This window comes from Molossus molossus, unplaced genomic scaffold (assembly GCF_014108415.1).
Source record: "Molossus molossus isolate mMolMol1 unplaced genomic scaffold, mMolMol1.p scaffold_m16_p_4, whole genome shotgun sequence".
NCBI lineage: Eukaryota > Metazoa > Chordata > Mammalia > Chiroptera > Molossidae > Molossus > Molossus molossus.
In genome coordinates this window covers 104,344,221-104,358,551 of record NW_023425377.1, presented here as the reverse complement: position 1 = coordinate 104,358,551, position 14,331 = coordinate 104,344,221, and the positions used below count along the sequence as shown (strand labels likewise).

The 14,331-nt window shown below is 41.5% G+C and overlaps 1 protein-coding gene across 4 annotated transcripts in view; it reads left to right on the top strand.

The window, feature by feature from the left end:
• The window catches only part of TRIM2 (tripartite motif containing 2), a 138,343-nt gene that overhangs the window by 84,050 nt on the left and 39,962 nt on the right, over positions 1 to 14,331 (top strand). For all 4 annotated transcript variants that reach the window (XM_036240476.1, XM_036240474.1, XM_036240475.1 and 1 more), the window contains exons 2-3: positions 1,423 to 1,604; positions 5,042 to 5,279. In XM_036240476.1, coding sequence (XP_036096369.1) covers positions 1,471 to 1,604; positions 5,042 to 5,279 — 372 coding nt within the window. In that variant the 5' untranslated portion in view covers positions 1,423 to 1,470. The remainder of the gene's footprint in view (positions 1 to 1,422; positions 1,605 to 5,041; positions 5,280 to 14,331) is intronic.

The window sequence follows — 14,331 nt, the reverse complement described above, 5'->3', positions numbered from 1 at the left end:
CCTCAAAGGTCTGCATGTAAATACCAGTCGACATTTCTTAAAGTCATAGGGACTGACTGTAGCCTTTGTCCCTGATCCACGGCAAATACATCTTAGTATGAAATCGATAAACCTTTAGTTCGGAAGAAAACACTCTGAACCACAAAGTTTTTCATTAAAATTTTTAATTATTCCTATCTTACATATTCATAGTATGTAGAGGAGAAAAACACTTTTCATCCACAGTCTTATGCTTTGTGTCTGGGGCCTGTGCATGAACCTGACAAAAGGCAGATTTTCAGGAGAAAAGATGTACAAATGTATGGACATTTTATTTTCCCCAAATAAAGTGTGTTATATTTTATTGATTTAGTACTTTTCATCTTTCATGTATGGGGGCTTCATAAAAAAGAAGCGAAGCCCTGGCCGGTTTGGCTCGGCGGTTAAGCGTCGGCCTGTGGACTAGAGAGACCTGGGTTCAGTTCCCACTAAGGGCACGTCCCTCAGTTGCAGTTTGTCCCCGGCCCTGGTTGGGGTCATGTGGGTGGCAGCCACTCGGTGTGTGTCTCTCACATCGATGTTTCTCTCTTTCTTCCTCCCTTTCTCCCTCCCACTCTATCTGAAGATGAATGCAAAAAATGTCCTCGGGTGAGGATAAAAAAAAGTGAAAACCCAAAGAGGTGGTTAGACCTGAGAGCTTATATACTATCTTAACAAAGAGCAACAAATTGTGGGGAAGTAACTAGACAAAGAAGAAGGCTGTTTGGGCTTCTAAGGGCAAAACACTGTGGGGAAATGTATGGTAGACAAGGGTTGTTTAGTAAGGTTTTCATGCAGGCTCCTCTCTGTGCATCTTCAGTGATTAATCGTCACCTCCTCTTCCTGGCATGGGAGAGCGGGGCACCTTTACAAGTGGGAAATTTATGGCCTGCGTTTAGGCAGATGGGAGAGAACAGATAGCTCCTCGCATGTCTGCTGGTTCTCAATTGCCTTTCGCTCAAAATAATTCTTATGGCAAAGTGGCATATTTTGATCCCCTCCACGTATAATAGTTGGAAAAACATATTCTCTATTTAATATAGACTGTAAGACTGTTTCAGTATAGTCATGGCTGAAGCCGTGAACAGGCACAGCTATGTAAGTGTTTACTCTGCATTGTACTGAAGGCACTGCACTGGAAGCCAGCAAGCATACCTCTTTGTACAATGTACCTTCTTTTCATTTGCGTTGTTTGCATGGTGAACCTGGGATTATTTTGTTGATATGCATAACAGGTAGCTCACTGCACTCCCTGTACAGCATGAGGATTGGTTATGGTTATTTTGAGGTCACTAACATGGAATTCTACCTGTATTCATAACACTATGCCCATAGTGAATGAGCCAATGATTGACTTGCACTTATAGATTATTAAATATTTTTCCATTTTGGTTTTTCTGACAGCAGTGTGCAGGGTCAAAGACAGCTGGCCCCCCATGTCAGTGGTCTAGGATGGCCAGTGAAGCCACCAACATCCCAAGTCCTGTGGTGCGCCAGATTGACAAGCAGTTTCTGATTTGCAGTATATGCCTGGAACGGTACAAGAACCCCAAGGTTCTCCCCTGTCTGCACACTTTCTGCGAGAGGTAAGCCTCCCTCGTGCATGAAGAAGGGAATTTCACAGACTGACCTCCTACCGAGGGTTCTTTCCAGAATTCTCCAGTTACCTATGGGAGAGAATAAATCTTTGGTGCTTCTGGTAGATATCTAGAAACATAATCATGAGTTGTCGATAATTTACTTTATTTCAAATAATTATAAGTAGGGCAAAAAACAAACACAAAATAATCTAGTGGCTGTTCATTCATTTCCATAGGAGATGGAGCATTAAATATTTGAAAATTTAAAAATTTTTTAAATTTTCCTTTGTTTTTATGAAACAATTTTTGCCAACCACATTTCCTTCACAAAGGATCTTTGGTGAGAGACAATTAAAAATCTATCATTTCCTCCCATATAACAATCAGGTAACAATATCTGCATTTATGAGGGGGTAGTTAAAAGGAGAGAGCCTCCTTCCAAAAATAATTCAGAAGACACATATTAATGCCACATCTGAACATTATGATATTTCAGATGAAGAAAAACACTATATATATGTAGCAATTATAAATTACCAGAATGTGCAATTTGCTCTATATAAAAATACACGTCCTTTATTTATCTTCCTTTTTTAAAAAAAATTTTTTCTTTATTGATTTTAGAGAGTGAGGAACGGAGAGAGAGAGAGAAACATCGATGAGAGAGAACATCGATTAGCCGCCTCCCGCATGCCCCCCACTGGGGATTTGGCCCACAACTTGGGCATGTGCCCTGACCGGGAATCGAACCAGTGACCTCTTGGTGAATGGGTTGACGCTCAACCACTGAGCCACACCAGCCAGGCCTTATTTATCTTTCTTGAGTGGTTTTTTTCCATCGAGTTAATCATTTATCAGAATACACATTTAGCTCATGTTCAACTTCCCATACAAGCAATTAAGCATAAAGATGTTGTTAGTAATTAGTGGCCTAATTTAAGTATTTCCCTAGTAAGATTGTGTATTTTTCTTAAAAACAAATATGGTAATTATATTTTATAGCAATTTGTTAAGTAGTCTGCTATTATTACTTAATATACATCATTGGAATGCTTTTCTTTCTGTTACAGAACAGAAATTGGTATTTCCAATGATTTCAAGTCAATGTTAATTACATCTACCGTCCAATTTAACATAGATTTGTTAACTGATTGAGTGTGCTTTGAGTTAATTTACTTTGGAGGATCTCAATTGCAGTAGAAGAACTATGTCCTTGGTGGTGATGGAGGGTGGGAGAGGGGATTTGTTATTGGTAGTTATGGTTTTTCATTTGTTTGCTTTGCTTTCTTTGTGGTGGATTGTTTTGGGATTTTGTGTGTATGTGTGGATATAGGGTTTTTTGTTTGTTTTAGTGGTATATAGGGCACCAATACTAGTTATTTTGTTCATTTTATACTTTGGCTTAAGTGCTTTGTAATTCATATTCCAAAATGACTAAATGGACAGTTATTTTCCCCCCTCACCCAGTAGGTGTAGCTAACACAAGAATACCAGCTAACTGTCCCCGTGTCCCTCCGCTTGCGTGGGAAGATCATGATTTGATTTGCAGCAATTGCCGTAGCCTGTGGCTCTTTGAATACAGCGCTGAGAGCCCCTCATCCTGAGCCGGGCAGAGCTGCCCCACCCCCACTGTTCAGTGCCCAGCTGGCCTGTGGTCTGGTTCCCATTTTCTTGTTCTGACAGGTGAGAAGCAACACTCTGGGCTGCCCTGAGTCTGCCCGCTGCCCTCCTGGTTAGGTCTAGCCTGACCCACATATGAGTGATAGAGGTGCTGGTCTTTGAAACAGGAAGAAGACACAGCCTGGGGGACAATCATGGGTTTGGTTTGGGACACGCTGAGTTTTAGAACCTGAGAGACATCTAAGAGGAAATGTGAGAGGCAGCTGGTGTACAGACCTGGGCTCAGAGGACACAGCTGTGGGAAGAAATGTAAACGCGGAATGTTATGCTTTCGGCGGGCACGTGATAAAATATCCCAGAGAGAGAAGATGGAGCCCGGACTAACCCCACCCTGTGCTGCCTCAGTAGGGAAGACAGAGCAGACAGGAGAACCAGGTGAGGGTGGTATCATAAGCCAAGGGAAGACTCATTTCAAAGAAAGGGGGTCGGGGTGGAACACAGTGGTCAGGTTGGATGAATGCTGCTGAGAAGTCTCGTGAGATAGGAGTGGAAAAGGTTTACTGGATTTGGATGGCATCAGTGTTTCAGTTCTGGTACTGATTCAGCCCTAGCTACCTCTGTGACATAAGGAAGGTCAGTTAACCTCCTTGGTGTCAGTTTCCTCATCTGCCAAATAAGAGATAAGGGTGAAATCACTGGTTTTCGAATTCTGTTTGGCCCAGGAACTGGAAAACATTGTACAGTGTCATTATTTAGAGTTTAGATTCTGGTGCCAAATTGCCTTGGTTCGAATTCTTGCTCTGCCCCTGACCACCTAAGACCCTTGGGCAAGTAACTTAGCCTCTCTCTGCCTGTGTTTTGTCATATTCTAAAGGTGATCACAGTAGTACCTCCTTCATGGGGTTGTTGGAAGTATTTTGAGTCTAGTGGTCAGTATATATGTTGGTCATTATTAGCAATACATTTGTTGATTAAATGAGTTGATGCCCGTTAAGGAGAGGCAAGAAGAGATATCGTGTTAGTGTGAGTCTGGGTGTCCCATTCCTGCTTCACAGAAACACTTCCACTTGGGGTGTGTGTGTGTGTGTTTTAATATTTTTATTGATTTTTTAGAGAGGGAGAGAGAAAGAGGAAAATATTGATGTGAGAAACAATCGGCTGCCTCCTGCATGCCCCCTACTGCAGTTCAAGCCTGCAACCTGGGCATGTGCCCTGACCGGGAATTGAACCAGCAACCTTTTGGACGACGCCCAGCTAACCGAGCCACACCAGCCGGAGCTGGATGTGTTTTTAACAGCAGAGATCTGCTTATAATTTTGTACATAAAAAGAGTTTCAATGCTAACCAAAAGTGTGACATGATTCTCCCAACTGTAAAAGTCCATAAATTCATGACCACCAGACTAGATATTCTAGATCAATGCTTCTCAACCTTCATGTGTGTACAAATTGCCTGGGATCTGATGCATCGGGCTGGGAGTGAGCCTAAGACTCTGCATTCTTCCAAGCTCCTTGGTGAGGCCAATGCTGTCTGTCCACCGGCCACACTTGTGTGTGTGTGTGTGTGTGTGTGTGTGTGTGGCAAGGCTCAAGAAAACCAAAGTCAATGGCATTACTCTTTTCTTAACAGGACCAGTGTGAGTATAGGTTACCTCTCAGTTTCTGAAATATTCTTTTCCTAGTAAAGGAAGTTGCAAAGGCCATTTCTGCCAAGTGGCCTGTGTAGTTGCGGAGAACCTGTGGTACCTGTGAGAAGTGGCGGTTCCGTTCCCTGAGCCCCACTGTGCTGACAGCCCCTGGCGTCTGCTTCTGTTTCTGCCACAGGTGCCTGCAGAACTATATTCCCGCCCACAGTTTAACCCTCTCCTGCCCAGTGTGCCGCCAGACCTCCATCCTGCCCGAGAAGGGGGTGGCCGCGCTCCAGAACAACTTCTTCATCACGAACCTGATGGATGTGCTGCAGCGAACGCCTGGCAGCAACGTTGAGGAGTCGTCCATCCTGGAGACAGTCACTGCAGTGGCTGCAGGAAAGCCCCTCTCTTGCCCGAACCACGATGGGAATGTAAGTCACTGTCCACCCGGTCGCATGACTGCTTGATCGGGGCCAGCTTTAGGCACTCAGAGGTTCTACGTGAAAACAGAACTCCGCCTGGAAAAGGAGGAATTAAAACAGATTTTTTTCCCCAGCCCTCAGACTAGTTTGCCTGCGTACTTTCTCTGATCCAATTTACTTAAATAATAAAATCAAACTTCACCGTGTCTGTGAGCACAGATTGTTGGTTTCCCCAGGAGAGCAAGCCTGTAACTATTTGCAAGCTGGGCATACGTTGACCCACATAAACATCTGTGTAATAAATTATGGATAAAGATTTAATAATAGATAAGTTCTGCAAATTGAGGATGTTTATGAAAATGTGAATTATAGTGCTTTATTTTTTGCGAGGGAAATTTTCTCATGCTCCGTTAAAGTCTATTCTTTTTTCTTTTTTTATCCTCACCCGAGGATATTTTTCCATTTTTTGTACAGATAGAGTGGGAGGGAGAGAGAGGAAGGGAGAGAGAGAGAGAAACATCGATGTGAAGGGACACATCGAGTGGCTGCCACCCGCACGACCAACCAGGGCCAGGGACAAACTGCAACTGAAGTACGTGCCCCTAGCGGGAACCGAACCCAGGTCTCTCTGGACCGCAGGCTGACGCTTTAATCACTGAGCAAAACTGGCCAGGGCTATTCTTTAGTAATAAGTAGAATTTGAAGATATCTGAGTCCCTGATAATAGATTATAAATTATGAATTCCAAACATATTTCCTACTATTAGAAAGCACAATACTGTTATAAACTCAGGGGGACCTGCGTGTATCATCAGATAATTGATTCACAAAGGCTATGGAACCCAAGGGGCCAGCATTGCGTGGTAAAGAGCCCTGGCTTTGGAGTCAGGCTGCCTGATTCAAATCCTGTGTCAGCTTTGGCAAGGTGATCAAACTCTCTGTGTCTCAATTTCCCATCTATAAAAAGGACGTAATAATAGCATTTACCATATAAGATAATTGGGAAAATTAAATGTTTAAGTCATATAAAGCATATATATAGTAAGCTCTTAACAAATGTTAGCCATTAAAATTATTTCTAATTAATAACTTCAGTCCCTTTTTGTCTTATATGATGACCACTTCAAAAGTGTTTGAAACTGCTGGTAATATAAGGCCCAGGGATAATAAAACCACTAAAGCAACGGGACATTGTTTGAGCAAAGCAGTTCTTATTAGCCGTACCTAGTGTTTATTTGCCTTATCTCATACCACCCTCTCTGCCCACTATGCGACATCCTCACTGCCTAGAACCTGCCATGGGGTTTCCCCTTTCGGGGACTGGCTGCTCTGTGTTTCTTGGGCCTGGATGCTCTTTGCTCTCTCTCGACATGGCTAGGTCATTCATCCTCGTGCGTCAGCTCAGAGTTCTGCACAGAGCGGACTTCTCTAACTGCACAAGGCTGGCCACCTCTGACCCAGTTGCCCTCCATCGCATCACTTCTTGATTTTCTTCTTGGCATTCACCGCGCTCTGCCTGCCTTCATCTGTGCGTTTGTTGACTTACTGATCTTCTGGCTTTCCTTGTAGAAAGAGCTCAGGAGGGCGGGGACCATGTTCACCACTGTACCTCCAGCACTGAGCACGGTATCTTATACAGAGAAGTATGGAACTCATTGGAGACCAACCAGATGAAAACAAGCAAAGGCTGTGTATTCTGAACTTGCTAAAACAAGGAGTCAGCCGCCCATCACTTGTGTTTTGGCAGAAAGTCAAAGGCAGGCAGAGGAGTGGGAACCTCAGTAGGGGAAGAAGGGAAGGCTTTCGGGTGTGCCTGATGCGAGGCTATCGGCTTGGGGATGCTGGAGGCGGGCTATCCAGAAGGGGGCATCTATGAGATTGGTTAGGGATACATATTTGGCTTTCTATAATTGGTCCTAAGTTGGGAGCAGAGATAAAACTTAGGGAAGCTATCAGTAATCAAGTCCAAGCCATTTGGGGCCAAGTTACTGAAATTATTGTTTAGCTTTTTGGATTGCTACTAGAGATAGCCATCTGACTTCCTACAAATTGGAAGTATAGCAGGCTGACTTCCTGGACTGTTTATTATAGATATGGAGTCAGTTTCCTTGGCAGGTTGTGGGTCAGAGTTCTATTTTTTAAAAATATTTTTATTGTCCAGCCGGTGTGGCTCAGTGGTTGAGCATCGACCCCTGCACCAAGAGATTGCTGGTTTGATCCTGGTTAGGGCACATGCCCAGATTGTGGGCCTGATCCCCAGTGGGGGGCATGCAGGAGGTGGCCAATTGATGTTCTCTCTTGTCGATGTTTCTCTCTCTCCTTCTCACTTCCTGTCTCTCTAAAATCAATAAAGGGAAAAAAATTTTAGAAAAAAATATTTTTATTTATAATTTTAGAGAGAGAAGAAGAGCAAGAGAGAGAGAAACATCCATGCAAGAGCGGAATATCAATCAGCTGCCTCTTGCACGCCCTCTACCGCGGATCCAGCCTGCAACTCAAGCATGTGCCCTGACCAGGAATCAAACTGGCGACCTTTTGTTGGTGCATGAGATGACACCCAACCAACTGAGCCACACCAACTAGGGCACAGTTCTGTTTTTATATATGGCCTGGCCAGTGTCCATCAGTGTCTCAGAAGTCAATCAGTACCTATTTGTTAACAAATGTGCCAGACACTGTGCTTGATTTCTTACATACCACTTTGCAAAGTAGATGTTAGTTACCTTCATTTTATAGATGAAGAAGCAGACTTGAACAGTTTAAGTCACACATCTAAATGACATGTTATAAAAGCTGGACCTGGAGGAAAACGCACCCTGAGCTTTTTGGGAACCAAAACAAGAGCGACATCATGGATTACCTATCTTTATTTAATTGGAAGCATACCAGGCTATCAGTAACTACAGGTTTTCTGCACACTATACTCCAAGGGAGAGTTTTGTAAAAGGAACTTTAAATGGTGCCTTTAAAAGCTGTTTGAGTATTCTCCTTATGACCATTTCTCACACTCTCTGGGTGAACGCTGAGGCTGTCTCCGCCTGGAGACATTCTAAATACTAGTCTGGGAGGGCATTTTTCTCAGGTACAAGTCCCCTTCAAGTATCGTCCAGGCATGGAGCTCTCTGGAGGGCTGACTTAATAGGAGACCTACTGTAGACACTAGTCTACATTTGGGACTTAAAGAGCAATCATTTAGAATGAGAAATAATGACAACTGGAAAGATGACATCACTAAGTGTGGTTGAATTCAGGGAAGAGCTTGTAGCTCCGTGCAGCTAGAGGATGGAGGGGGTGCGGTGGGGCAGGAACCCAGGTGGGCGGGAGAACACAGGACGGAGCCTGGAGAGAAAGATGGGGAGAGAAGGTGACGAGCTATGAGTGTCATTGAAAAAATGTTTGACCTAAATTCCATAAGCAATGGGGAGGCATTAAAACCTTAAAACAGGCCCTGGCCACTTTGGCTCAGCGGTTAGAACGTCGGCTTGTGGTCCAGAGAGACCCAGGTTCGGTTCCCACTAAGGGCACGTACCTCGGTTGCAGTTTGTGGCCCTGGTTGGGTCGTGCGGGTGGCAACCACTCGATGTGTCCCTTTCACGTCGATGTCTCTCTCCCCGCCCCCCCCACTCTATCTGAACAAAAAAATGGAAAAATGTCCTCGGGTGAGGATTAAAAAAATACAAACAAAAACCTTTAAACAGGAGGTGAGTATTTTAGTGGCAGAAATATGGAGGCTGTGACACCAATTCTGATTGTATTGAGTTGTCCGAATGGGAGATGCTAAGGGGTAGAATAGCATCAGTGGACTTGGAAAAGAAAAGGTGACTTTCAGAGAAAGTGTACCCTTCTGATTGGTAATCTGCCTCCCCCAAATAAAAAGGAATATGCTAAAATCTGTCCAAGTTATTAAGTTTGTGAGATTTTGAACAGTTAAAACTGGTCATATATTAACAACATCACTATATTTTCTGATTGTGTAAACCAAGTTCCTGCACCACAAAGCACTTAAATTACATTAGAAATATGTTATAGAAGAAATCCACACTTTTTAAAAGCTCACAATTATTTAATAAAAGGAAAAAATAGCAAAATTAGACTATAAAATATGGAAAGTGGAAGCTTTATTAAATATATAGGGTAAAGTCAAATCTATACTCAAGAAATTTTATGGGTTTAGGTATTTTTCTTTATTTGAAGAATTCAATTCAAAAAGTTAGGAAAAACAACAAAATAAATATGTAGGACACAAAAGAAAGAAAATAATAAACTTAGTTTGAACATAAAACAATTGAGTAGAATAAATCTAAAAGCTGAACATTTTAAACAAATAGTGAAATAATTTGACACCTGATAAAGCAATAAAAGAAAAATATAAGTAAATCAAATTAAGACTAATAAAGAACTATCAGTACAGATAAAAAAAATTTTAAATGAGTAAATTAATTCTGTGTGCTAAAGGCTAATAGATTAAAAATCTGAATGAAGTGGATGATTATCTAGAAAATTATAAATGCTCAAGAAAACCTGACTAGACCTGACAATCTTGAATGAAACTGGTAAAAAGTTCATTTAAAACTGGATTCCTTCAAGCCTGCATAAAACAGACATGATTCATAGTGTGTATACTTCTGGGTCATAAGAAAAGATAGAAAGCTCCCCAACTCATAACTCTAACACCAATATCTAGTAAGGCAAATCAAGAAAAATTAAAAATCATTAATATTAATGGTTAGTATTAATCATTCAGTTTATTAAAATAACTGTAAAATTCTTAATTAAAATACCTCACCAAATTCTTACAATGTAAGAACACTTAAGAAAATTAAGAAAAATATGCACATTATAAAAGAAAATGGGGGAAAAAAACTCAGATGATTCACTGGGGATATATAATGGTTAACAGTTAATAATCATATGATGAAAAAATGCTGAGCTTCTCAAATAGGCAAATCTCAAATTAGCCAAAATGGTGAGACATTTTCCTATCCTGTGGGTAGAAGGGAGGGTAAGTTACTCTTCAGAAAGTTTATATCAATTTGACAATATGCAATGAGTGTTTTATACAACTTCTTATCCTTTATTCCAGGAATTCCACTAATAGAAAAGTTCTAAGGAAATAGCTAGAGATGAGAATGAAGATTTGATATAAAAATGTTAATTGAATATTTTATATTATAGTCGAAATTGGAAACAATCTAAATGTGCGATATTAGGGAAATGGTTAAATTATGATAAGTTCATATAACTGATTAGTGGGTAGCCATTAAAACTGATGTTTTGGTAACAAATGACCTTTTTGCCAATATGTGAGTGTGCTTGTATGTTTAGTTTGTTTTTTAATTAGAAGGACCCCATTATCCATGTAGTACAGAAAGGAAAGGAGCATTCTGGGACAAAGTGGCAGAGAGAATAATGAAAATGCAGAGACTGTCATTCCTGATGATCTCAGAGTTCCAGAAGCCAGAAAGTGGTGGGTGATGGGTGAGAGAAGTAAAAGATCTTGGAGGGCGCTGGATGCCACTTGAAGGAACTTGAGTCTGTCCTAAGTCACAGAGAGCTATTAAAATGCCCAGGTCAGATTTGCATTTAGCTCATTTCCAAGTTGCTAGAAATGTGATGGGAGAGATGTGGGGAGATCCAAGGGGATGAGGGGAAACCTTGGAAGCCTACTAGAAGAATCCACAGAGGGGCCAATCCAGCCAGAGCAAGATTGGAGAAGTGGGCCATGCAAGAGTTGATCGGCTGGGTGGATTGGTGGGGTCAGCATGACTCCCAGGTGTCTAGCTTGGGTGTCTGCATATGCCGTGGTGCAACCAACAGAAATAGAGGTTGGCTTTTTAAAATTATGATACAGCCCTGGCCGGTTTGGCTCAGCGGTTGGAGCATCGACCTGCGGTACAGAGAGACCCGGGTTCGGTTCCCACTGGGGGCACGTACCTCGGTTGCAGTTTGTCCCCGAGCAGGTGGCAGGTGGCAGCCACTCGATGTGTCCCTTCACGTCGATGTTTCTCTCTCTCTCTCTTCCTCTCTCTCCCTCCTGCTCTATCTGAACAAAAAATGGAAGAATGTCCTCGGGTGAGGATAAAAAAAAAATTACGATACATTTTTATAAAATGTTGCTATCAATCTTAGACTTTGGAAAGAGAAATATGTTGTTAGTGCCTGAAGGACAAGTAGAAAAGAATTCCTAAAGGTGTATTTCCTGAGCAATGCCTCGAAATAGAGACCCTCGATTGCCACAGTCTGCTAAGCAGAAAAGCTTTCAGAGATGCTAATTTCAGCAAAATTAAAGAGAACCTTTTAGGTTAAAACTTACTTTTTACCAAATGCATCACATCAAATCACACTAAAAAGGAAATCTGTCTGAAGAGTTTGATCCTCCTTAAGGTGAATGAAGCTATTTAAAGTATGTTTTGAGCACTCCCTCAACGCTGGGTCATTATGATTCTTTGGAATCATAAAATTTATAAACCAGCAAGGGGCCTCAGAAAATTAGCTGCGTGTCTTGAATCATTCTATTGTTTCAACGTAGAATGTAAGAGTTCACTGCTGCTGCTTTGAAATGGGGTCCTCACTGCATATTCAAGCCAAATGCATGCAATATGTCAGATAAATTGCTGCAGTTAATTGACGTGGGTAAATCTTTAAAAACATCTCAAGCGTCTGAAGGTTAATAAAATCTGGTAATTAACAATGAAGCAGGATGTTGCTGTCATAAACTGCCTGGTGCTGATTAGCACACGTGGATGAAAGCCTGTCATTTACTTTAAGTGCTGTGACACAATCTGTCTTCTCATTACACTGCCATGGCTGCATTGTCTAAATACAAAGGAAAATGGGACTAGCGGTCAGTGATTTAAGAGGTTCCTTGCACGTAAAGCAGATACTTGAGCTCATGCCTTGCAGTACCAGAACATGAATGATCATTAACCTTATTTTTGCTTGCTTAGGCCTTGCTAATAAAAATATTAAGAGGTGCAGAGGACAGAGCCTCATTAAGAATGCCCTTCCATGCCCTGGCTGGTTTGACTCAGCAGTTAAAGTGTTGGCCTGAGGTCCAGAGAGACCCAGGTTCAGTTCCCACTAAGAGCACGTACCTCGGTTGCAGTTTGTCCCCAGCCCTGGTTGGGTCGTGTGGGTGGCAGCCACTCGATGTGTCTCTTTCATATCGATGTTTCTCTCTCTCTCTCTCCCCCTCCCACTCTATCTGAACAAAATATGGAAAATGTCCTTGGGTGAGGATAAAAAAAAAAAAAAGAATGCCCTCCAGTAACAAGTCCCCATTTTCAGAAGCCTCAGGGTCAGCTGCATGGCCCTGACTATACATTTCAGCAGTTAGTAATGCACACGGTCCTGGTCATCTTCTCTTCTAATGAACACAGATGGTGACTGTCATCGACGGTAAGCTCATCCTGGCCTCTGGTCCACCCACCCCTGGGAGCACCAGCATCATCTCACTCAAGATGGATGAGCCCAGCTGAGTCTCACACCTCCCACAATTAACTCAGCTTCAGTCAAAGCTGTCAGAACCCAAGCACAAGCATTTGAGAATGACTAGTTGTTGACACTTCAAAATGATTTCAGGGCCTTTGCTTCCCTAGAAACACGTAGGACACTGAATCAGGGACTATAACCCAAGTCTGGTGCTGTCTCTTCAAAGCAATCAATTATTTTTTTTAAATTGAGGTAAAACTCACATAACGCAAAATTCACATTTTAACCATTTTAAGGTGCACAATTCAATGGCTTTTAGTATATTCAAAAGGTTATGCAAACACCATCACTATCTAATTCCAGATCATTTTGTTACCCCAAAAAAGAAACTCTATGCCCACTAAGCAGCCACTCATTTACCCCACTACCACCTACTCCTCACCATCAGCTTGCTCTCTCTCTCTGGATTTGTCCATATGGACACTTGATATAAATAGAATTTTATATACAATATGTAGCTTTTTTAGTCTAGATTCTAGCACTCACCATACTGTTTCAAGGTTCATCTATACTGTATCAGAACGTCATTCCTTTTTTATAGCTAAATAATACTCCACTGTCCAGATAAACCAACATTTGTTTATTTCTTCATTAGTTGATGGACATTTGAGTTGTTACCTCTTTTTGGCTATTGTGAATAATGCTGCTATGAACATTCGTGAACAAGTTTTTGTGTGGACATGATTTCAGTCCTCGTTGGTATATACCTAGGAGTGAAATTGCTGGGTCATATGGTAATTCTGTGTTTAACTTTTGAGGAAACTGTTTTCACAGCAGCTGCACCATTTTACATTCCTATCAGCAAAATTTGAGAGTTCAAATTGTTTTACATTCTCGTCAACACTTGTTATCAGCTGACTTTTTGAGTCCAGCTATCCCAGTTGGTGTGAAGTAGATCTTGTTTCCTACAATTTTGCTGAATTCATTTGCTTGTTCTAATTGTGTGTATGTGTATTTAGAATTTTCTGTATATAAAAGCATGTCATCTCTGAATACAGACAGTTTTGCTCCTTCCTTTCCAATTTGAATGCATTTTATTTCTTTTTGTTGCCTAAATGCTCTGTATCAGACTTCCAGTACATTGTTGGATAGAAGTGGCAAGAGACATCCTTGTCTTGTCCCTGATCTTAAGTATGATATTAACTGTGAGTGTTTTGTAGGTGGCCTTTATCAACTTGAGGCAATTTCCTTCTATATCTAGTTTGGTAAGTGGTTTTTTTTTTTGCAATGAAAAGGTGCTGGATATTGTCAAATGCTTTTTCTGCATTAACTGAGATGATCCTGTGGGTTTTTTTCCCTTTCATTCTATTAGTGTGATATATTACATATATTGGTTTTTTTATGTGAACCACCCTTGCATTCCAGGGATAAGTTTCATTTGGTTACAGTATAATCCTTTTACTATTCAGCTGGATTCAGTTTACTAATATTCTGTTAAGGATTTTTGCATCTGTATTCATACGGGATAGTCATCTGTAATTTTCTTTTCTTGTGATGTATTTGGCTTTGGTGTCAGGGTATTACTGGCCTAAAAGAATGAGTTAGGAAATGTTTGCTTCTCGTCACACTT